A 9,943-nucleotide genomic window follows, 5' to 3' on the forward strand; every position below is an offset into this window, starting at 1 on the left:
AACGTGAGTGTTTTACAAGTAAAGGTAGAAAAATAGATATCGGGGGCTGGGAATTAAGCTCAGCGGGACAGCGCCTGCCTGGCAAGTGCAAGGTCGTGAGTTCGGTTCCTGGTACCGGAAAAAAAAAAAAAAAAAGAAAAACAGATATCAAGTGAGAGGAAGGGCATATAATGCTGATTCATGATGTTGACTGAAAAATGTAATTGATAATAATGGTCTGAATTTGTTTTGACAGGAGAGCTAGTAGCTCTGAAGAAGGTGAGACTAGACAATGAGAAAGAGGGCTTCCCAATCACAGCTATCCGTGAGATCAAAATTCTTCGTCAGTTAATCCACCGAAGTGTTGTTAACATGAAGGAAATTGTCACAGATAAACAGGATGCACTGGATTTCAAGAAAGACAAAGGTACTGGCAAAGAATCATGTTTCTACAGGTTTGACTGATACAGTTGTATTTTCTTAGCTTATTTGGTTATGTGAATTTTTATTTTCCAGTACTGGGATTTGAACCCAGGGCCTTTTCATTAAGCTACATTTACAGCTGTTTTTCTTGGATTTTTAAAAAATTTTTAGATAGGGTCTTGCTTAGTTTGCCAGGTTGGGCTCAAACTTTTGAACTTCCTTCCTGAGCCTCCCTGTATGCTGGGATTACAGGTGTGTACCACCGTGTGCACCTTCTATGTGAGATATTTAATAGGTTATACTAAAGCCATAACTTTCTCTCCATAATCCGTGCCAGAATTAATATTGACGGATTGCTTTTATGCTGAGCAGTGCTCATTTTATCAAATGTTGGTTCTTTAGTGTATTCTCCTTACCTTTAAAATTTGCTTTTGTTAGGAAGGATCTGGTATAACTTCTAATAAAGGCAGCAAATAAATAATACAGGATCTTTTTTTTTCTTTTCCTTTTTTTTGGTACTGGGACTTGAACTTAGAACCTCACGCTTGGCAGGCAGGTGCTGTGCTGCTGAGGTATATCCCTGGTACAGGATCATCTTCTAATCAACCTTCCTCAGTTTTTTAGGTTTTTTTGTTTATTTGTTTTTGCTTTTTGAGTTTTGTTCAGTCTGTTTTGTGTTTATGTGGGATACTGAGAGTCCATCCTAAGGCCTCGCTCATGGTAAGCACATACTTTCATCACTGATCTAAATTCTCAGATCCTATAGTTTAATGTGTATGTGTCAGGGGTTGGGGGCGGGGGTTGTTGGGTTGGCTTTTGTTGCTTTGAGACAGGGTCTTGCTATGTAGTTCAACTGGCCTTGTACTCACTATGTAGCCCAGGCTGCCTGGAACTCAGTATGTGGCCCAGGCTGGCCTGGAACTCACATTGATCCTCCTGCCTCAACCTCTTAAGTACTGGGATTATAGGCGTACACCCCTATGCCAGGCTTTGGTCCTTTAGGTTTTTAGAGGTTTTTTTTCTTTTTTTCTTTTTTTTAAAAACAAAGTACAAGCCAGGCATGTTGGCACATGCCTGTAATCCCAGCACCCGAGAGGCTGAGGCAAGGGGTACCATGAGTTTGAGGCCAACCTGGGCTACATAAGCAAGTTCAAGATCAGGCTGAACTACAAAGTGAGACCCTGTCTCAAAAAACAATCAAATAAAACCCCCCAAAACAAAACAAATTACAAAACAATAATGGAAATTAAAACCCAGATTAGGGAGGCTGATGCTAGAGGATGATAAGTTCGAGCCCGGCATGAGCAACTTAGTCATTTAGCAAGACCCTGTCTCCAAAAAAGAAGTGGGGCAGTACCCTCAGTGCAGAGACCCTAGGTTCAGTCCTCAGGACTGAAAATATAATACAGTACCCAGATTAATCACTTATAATTTTATACTGATACAGTTTAAAATTCAAAGAAGGTATTCCTAGAAAGTAATTTTTTTTTTTTTTTGGTTTTTTTTATGGTACTGGGAATGGAACTCACGACCTTACACTTACCAGGCAGGCGCTGTGCTGCTGAGCTAAATCCCCAGCACCCTCTAGAAAGTATTTTATTAGATCATATAGTTCAATTTCATGGAATTATAACTTCTGTTTCTATTTAAGATAGAAAATTATTCCTTGTTTTCATACTTAATTCTTAAAGTAATCTACACATGACATCATCCAATCTTCTGTAAGAAATCTTAAGGTTTAGATGTAGACAGTTGAAGATGGAGCCTATAGGCATCTGTGAATACAGTCTGGAGTTTGGGAAGGTGAAGTATGCAAAACTAAGAAGTTAATAGGTAAAGTTAAACTCAACTTGTTTGCTGAGCCTGAAGGATGGTGGCACTAGAGGAATAATAATCCTAAATTAGGTAGTTCGAAAGCAAATAAAAGAAAATTCAGGTTGTGGAACAGTAATTTAGATAAGTTAGTAAAGGTTAGATATGAACAGAATTTAGAATACTAGGTATATTTCTTGGTGTGTATAATCTTTCCGATTATAGAGTAATACATAGGTAGTTTCAGTAAGGATGCAGAAGAACATGTTTAATTGGTTGCTTTTAGAGAGAGACTTTTCCTCCATGCCATTCTGTACTATATACAGTATACATTTATTGTGTACTACTTGACTCTTTAAAAAATCACAATAGGAGCCAGGCATGGTGGCACTCATCTGTAATCCCAGCATTCTGGAGACTAAGACAGGAGGATCAGTGTGAGTTCCAGGCCAGTCTAGGCTACATAGTGAAACCTGAAACCCTGTCTGAAAAAAAGAAAAAATCATAATAAGTAAATGGATGAATGAAAATCACAACAAGTAAATGGATGAATTAATATGATGCATGGAAAATACTGTAGAAACATTGAAATTCTAGAAGAGGGAGTAAAAAAAATGGCAATTCTCTCCCATTCCATCCTTTTTTGATTGTTTTTTTGTTTTGTTTTGTTTTTTGTTACTGGGAATCGAACTCAGGACCTTGCGCTTGCCACGCAGGCATTTGTACCCCTGAGCTATATCCCTGGCCCGTCCCATTCCATCCTAATACCACCATCCGGAGAAAACCACTATACTATTAACATTTTGATGTATTTGCTTCTAGTACTTTATACACAGTATATTTATTTTAAGGTAACTGAGATCCAAGTGTATTTAGTCTTTTATAACTTGAGATAATTTCTCACATCATTAAAATATTTTTATGACATAAAGATATATGAAGTCAAATTTATTTCACCAGTCCCTGTTGAGCATTTAATTGTCAGTTTGAAAAATACAAGGCTGGTGTGCCAACACATGCCCGTAGTTCCAGTTACTCAGTAGGCTGAGGTAGGAGAATCACTGAGTCCAGGAATTTCGGCCAGTATGGGCAAAATAGCAAAACCCTGTCTAAAAAACAAGAATGAAATAGCATTTCTTGAGTCATCCTTGAACATAAATCTTTGTGTCATGAACTTAGTTTTATTTTGGTGCTAGGGATTGAACGCAGAGCTTCACACATGCTAAACATGTTCTGTACCACTAAACTATACTCCGATCTTTTTTTTTTTTTTTTTTTTTGTCTTTTTGAGACAGGGTGTTACTGTGCAGTTCAGGCTGGCCTTGAGCTCACTTTGTAGCCCAGGCTGGTCTTGAACTCACAACGATCCTCCTGCCTCAGCCTCCTGAGGGCTGGGATTACAGGCGTGCGCCACCATGCCTGGCCTATTTTTTTTTCTTTTTGAGACAGGGTCTTGCTATGCATGGCTGTCCTTGAGTTCACTTTATAGCCCAGGCAGCTGATCTTGAACTTGCAACCATCCTCCTGCCTCAGCTTCCTGAGTGCTGGGATTACAGGCATGTGCTACCATGCCTGGTTTCTGATTTATTTTCTTAATATAGCTTCTTAGACATAGAATTACTTAAAGAGGTTTTCCTATTTAATGTCATACTGCTTTTAAGAAAGATGGAAAAAAACAAGAAGAAAGATGGTACCAGTTTATGTACCATCAGTGATGCCCAGCCAACTGTATCCTCCCCAGCAATGAACATCATCTTGCACCGTATGACCGTGTGGTCAGTGATGACCAACTAGCCTAAGTGTAGAGTAGGCTGTCCTGTCTAGGTTTGTGTAAATGTGCTCTGAGTTACACAACAGTGAAATCACCTAAAAATGCATTTCTCAGACTCTAGCCCAGTAGTTATGTGTGATTGTGTATATTTTTAAAAAATTGTCACCTAGCTAAATGGGTGAAATATGGTATTACTTTGGATTGCATTCCACCTATTGCTTCTTGGTTGGTTGGTTGGTTGGTTTTATAGTTCTGGGGATTGAGCCCAGATCCTTTTCATTGGGCTACATCCACAGTCCTTTTTATTTTTTTATTTTGAGGCAGGGTCTTGCTAATTTTCCAAGTGGCCTAAGGTGGGTTCAAACTGGGCATCCTCCTGCCTCAGCCTGCCAAAGTGCTGGGATTACAGGTGTATACCATCATACTCAGGTTAGATCTAGTATTTCTTACAATATTTGACTGTCATTTGCTCTGCCCAGAATGAAAAGATAGTGTACATTTCAAATTGTTTATAACTACTCTTACAGTGTACTTCTAATTCCTTTTATCTACTTACGAATTTAGGAAGTTTAGTTAGGTAATTCACCGTTTTTTTCAGTTCTTAAATACTGTGAATTTTGCCGATCCCTAGCCCTGTTACGTGAATGCTGTTAACTGAGGTGAAGACTTTTACAAAAGTAGTCCTAAACAGTATGTAGCAAATGGACGTGATTGCCTTATGGATAAGACTTCACTTACAGTAGGCAGCAGACTGGATTTAGCCCAGGGTCTGTCATTCACCGGCTGACTTAGATCATCAAAAAACTTTTTTTTTTTTTTTTTTTTTCTTTTTTCCCCAAGAACTAACTTTGAAGAACAGGCTGACCTTGAACTAGCAACCATCCTCCTGCCTCAGCCTCCCATGCTGGGATTACAGGTGTGCCACCACACCAGGTATCAAAGGTCTTTTGATACAGCCTGATCATGATAGTTGTCCTCTCAAGAGGTAAGCAATCTAAAGAGCACTGGATTAGGAGTCTGGAAGATTGAATTCTAGTATTAGTTCTGTTATTATTTTTTTGTTAGAAAGGACAAATTACTTAACTATTCTTAGTTTTTTTATCTATGAAATTAAAGAATTATTCCAAAGAACCTTACGATCACCTCCAAAATTACATTAAAATTTGAGGTATTGTGATTTCAACATCGTTTTTTCTTATTTTTAATTTTCTCATTTTGTAGGTGCCTTTTACCTTGTATTTGAGTATATGGACCATGACTTAATGGGACTGCTCGAATCTGGTTTGGTGCACTTTTCTGAGGACCACATTAAATCATTCATGAAACAGCTAATGGAAGGACTGGATTACTGTCACAAAAAGAATTTCCTACATCGGGATATTAAGTGTTCAAACATTTTGCTGAATAACAGGTAATATATATACTAACCAAATAAGATTATATACTTCTTTCTCTTCTGAGTTTCAGCTAGCTAATTGGGAGTATCAGTAGACCTAATAAAATACCTGAGATCATACTTGTTTTAGCATTAAAAAGTCTCTTATGGAATGGATGCTCACTAGGGACCTCAGAGGTTAGTGGGGAAGCTATACAAATTAATTGTCCAATTCAGGAAACATTTATTAAGCCTAATTTTTCCCCCTGATTTTGGGAATACCAAAAAGAGATAGTCTTGAGGAACGAATAGGAATTTATCAGAAATACTGACAGTGGGGGATCAGATTGCTAGGAGGAAAAAAAAACTACATGCATGAAAGCACATAACTACAGAAAGAGCACATAATATCTGAAAAACTAAGCACATCAGTATTGCTGGAACAAGGAAAATAAGGCATATAATGGCAAGATATAAAGCAGGATGGTTGCTAGAAGCCAATTTAAGGATCTTGCAAACCCTACTAAGGAGGTTAAATTTTGTCTGTATTTGACAGGGAGCCATTGAAGGGTGCTGATCCAGTTTAATGTTAATTGTATGAGTACTGTGTTTAAACTGCAGTGGTGGTGCACGCCTGTAATCCCAGCACTCGGGAAGCTGAGGCAGGAGGATTGTTGCGAGTTTCTCATGTACTCTGTGACTCAGAGTTAGAGTTGAAGTTCTTAAATCTATATCCATAATAAATACTTCCAAGAACTTGATGGCTGTCTTTCTGCAGCTTTTTAGCTTGTAATGTTTATATACTTTTTTCTCTTCCCTTTGCTCCTTGGGAGAGGGAGCTTATAGCAAGGACTACTTGTAGCTCTACTTGGTGTCCTTTCTGGTGGGACTCCTCCCAGTCCCTGGCTTCCTGCAGTTTGGACACTTTGAGGAGGTTCAAAATTAACTCCCTCTTCAGCTTGCTAAGCAGGGAGTTGGAATCCCAGGGATTGGGATTCTTTGGCCACTTTGTCCTGTATACTCACATACTCCTGGATGAGATGGCCAGGAGAAAACTGAGAGGTGGCAACAGGAAGAAAGAGCAGTTGACGAAAGTAGAGAAGAACAGTGCTGGGCTCTGCATTGTTCATTATACTTTTATTACACAAATATGAGATTAGAGCATTTTAGATAGGGAGATATCTGTTTAGAAACAGCTCTAGCTGGGCATGGTGATACACGCCTGTAATTGTAGCACTGGGTAGGCTGAGGCGGGAGGATTGCCTTGAATTTGAGGCCAGCCTGGGCTACCTAAGCAAGTTCAAGGCGAGCCTGCACTACATGGCAAGACCTTGTCTCAAAAAACTAAAAGAAGAAAAAGAAGAAAAGGGAAAAAAAAAAAAAAAAGCTCTAATAATCACTATAGGAACACTGTAAGAGCCCTGTACATTGGTACATACCCATAACCCTAATTACTTGGCAGGCTGAGGCAGGAGGACTTCAAGTTCCAGGGCAGGCTGGGCAGCTGACTGAGACCTTGTCTCAAAATAAAAAGGACTAGGGATGAGTTTAGTGGTAGATTGTGGATTTGGTCCTTAATACCACACATACAATATATATGTGTATATATATGAATAGATAAAACGATAAGTGTTTGAACTAACACAGGCCTTGGTAATAGGAGTGGACAGGATAGGTTTGGTAGATTGGTACATGAGTAGACTTTGGTGAATGAATGAGAATGAATAAGAGAAAATATGACTTAAAAATTTCTGACCTGAGAAACTACGTAGGTGCATGGCACTCGCAGTCATTACATGAAATATGGAAGAAAGAATGGGATGGGTGGAGTGAAAAGCAGATACCTTACAGGTTCTGTTCTACATTCAGGGTTGTGATGTCTAATAGGCATTTGGTCATGTGGAAACTCCAGATTAGCAGTAGATTTTGAAGTTAAAAAATACGGAAAAGAGCTGGGAGTTGGAATATTACAGGCGTGGTAGTGCACGCCTGTAATCCCAGCACTTGGGAATCTGAGGCAGGAGGATTGTTTCGAGGTGGAGGCCATCCTGGGCTACAAAGTGCGCTCAAGGCCAGTCTGAACTGCGTAGCGAGACCGTCTCAAAAAGACAAAAAAAAAGAAAAGAAAAAGATAACAGAAATGGAACCCAAGAGAAATGATCAGAGAGATTGAAAATAAAACAAATATTATCTTTGCAAGCTAATGAAGTTTAGGTGAATGGTCATACATGTCAGATAATGCAAACAGACTATAAGATCTAAGAGGAGAGTCTGAGTAAAATGCCAGAGATGACATTAATGTAGGGTGAGGGATAAGGGAATGTGTAGCACAAATAATGGGATGGCAGTGGTAGGTATGTTTAACTTGCAGTACCTAGGATTGAACCCAGGGCCTTGTACATGGTAGGCAAGTGCTCTACCACTGAGCTACATCCCCAGTCCATTTTAAAATTTTTATTTTGAGACCAGGTTTTACTAAGTTGTCTGGGCTGCCCTCAAGCTTGCGTCCTGCCTCAGTCTCCCATGCAGCTTGAATTACAAGTGTGTACCAACAGTCCCAGCTGATCTTGTATTCAGTTCTCTAGGCAGAGCAGGAAAGATAAATTGTCTACTGATTCAGAATTGGGAATTTATGGATTAGATGTATCAGAGGGTCACAAGTGAGAGGGAACTTGAAATCAGTAATTTGGTTAATCTACCAGTGGTCCAGGCTAGTTAGAGGAGGAAGTACAGTGTGAGGGAGAGAGGAAATAGAGGTGTCAAGTACCTGATGATCTTGTCACAAGTCAGTTTAAAACCATGGTCTCAGAAAGGATTCCTTGTACTTCCCTCTATAGAGTATACGTTATTCCTATGACTCAGGACATAATAAACAACATGAAATAATTCTGTTCTATTTTATTTTATTTTATTTATTTATTTTTTTTTTGGTTTTTCTCCGGTACCCGGAACCGAACTCACGACCTTGCGCTTGCCAGGCAAACGCTTTTGCCGCTGAGCTAAATCCCCGGCCCCTGTTCTATTTTATATTGCCAACATTTGCCAACACTTCCACACTTCTTACCTCATGTGAGCATAGTTGGAAGGAGAAACAAGTAGTCAGTAAAAGTGCTAATACAACTTTCTGTGGCAGGTTAATTTCATGCTGTTAGTCCTTACTGTGAGCCAGGCAGGAAATAAGCTAGGTACTGGTGATTCTTAGGTCTGGCCTCTTTTATAACTATGTATCTGTTGCCATTTTAACTTTGTGTATCAGCATGCCCTGCTTTAAGAGTTGCTTTAATGAAGGATTTCATTGCTAGTCTTTAACTTGTTTTGATATTCTGTCCCTTTGCTCATACTTTGGGGAGCACCTCCTAGCCTAGCCTTCTCTTTCTACTGTCTCATTGTTCTGCCTTATCTGGGCTACCAGGCAGCAGGGATACCCAGCCCCCTATGAAAGAGTGAGTTGGCTTTTCATCCGAGCAAGGATATAAATATGATTAGATATGATTATTCCAAATCAGTTAATAAATGGGCTTTTGTTTGTTTGATTTTAGGGTTTTTGAGACAAGGTCTTACTCTAATTTGGGCTGGCCTTGAACTCATTTTTTGGGGGGGATTGGTGTAGGAATCGAACTCAAGACCTCACACTTAGGGCCGGTGATATAGCTCAGCGGTACAAGTGCCTGCCTGGCAAGCACAAGGTCCTGAGTTCAGTTCCTGGTACCAAGAAAAAAAAAGACCTCACACTTGCCAGGTAGGTGCTATACCACTGAGCTAAATCCCTAGCCCATCACCTTGAACTCATCATGCGGCCCAGGCTTGCCTTGACATCACAGCGATCCTCTTGTCTCAGATTCCCAAGTGCTGGGATTATAGGCATGTGCCACTATACCTGGCAATAAATAGTTTTTAAATAGTTTCCCAACATCTTGTGTTGTAGTTTCATAAATTATAATTTTTTTCTTTTTTTTTTTTTTTTGGTTTTTGGGTTTTTTTCTGATACCAGGAACCGAACTCACGACCTTGCACTTGCCAGGCAGGCGCTGTACTGCTGAGCTAAATCCCCAGCCTAGTTTCATAAATTGTTCCTTAACGTTACTGTCAAAGAGAATACTGAGGACTGGGGATGTAGTTCAGTGGTAATGTTTATTTAATATGTGCAGGGCCCTGAATTTAATCCCCAGCACTGTAAAAATGAAAAAGAAGAATGAAACCTGGTTATTATCCCTTTAAAGTAATGCTTCTCAAAGTATGAGTCTCAGATCAGCTGTACTGACATCACCTGTAGCCTCATTAGAAATGCAGATTCAGAGCAGGGGATAGTGGTACATGCCTATAATCTCAGTTACTTGGGAGGATGAGGCAAAAGGATTGCAAATTTAAGGCCAGCCTGGCAATTCAGTGAGGCCCTGTCTCAAAAGTTTTATAGGAATGCTATAGATACAGCTCAACATAGAGTACTTCCCTCGAGAGTGTGAGGCTCTGAGTTCTATAGTCAACATCACCCCCATCAAAAAAAAATCCATGAGCCCTGACTAGGTAGGTCATCATCTCTGAAAATGGGACCTAGGAACTTTTTTTTTTTTTTTTTTTTTTTT

General features: G+C 39.6%; 1 protein-coding gene across 1 annotated transcript in view; it reads left to right on the forward strand.

The window, feature by feature from the left end:
* Cdk12 (cyclin-dependent kinase 12) overlaps window positions 1–9,943 on the forward strand; it is a gene marked incomplete in the record, with an annotated part of 101,494 nt that overhangs the window by 26,332 nt on the left and 65,219 nt on the right. The window contains 2 exon segments of the mRNA XM_013519192.1: window positions 236–406; window positions 5,207–5,396. Of these exon segments, the coding sequence (XP_013374646.1) occupies window positions 236–406; window positions 5,207–5,396 (361 nt within the window).

This window comes from Chinchilla lanigera, unplaced genomic scaffold (assembly GCF_000276665.1).
Source record: "Chinchilla lanigera isolate Chin_1 unplaced genomic scaffold, ChiLan1.0 scaffold00050, whole genome shotgun sequence".
NCBI classification, from domain to species: Eukaryota; Metazoa; Chordata; class Mammalia; order Rodentia; family Chinchillidae; genus Chinchilla; species Chinchilla lanigera.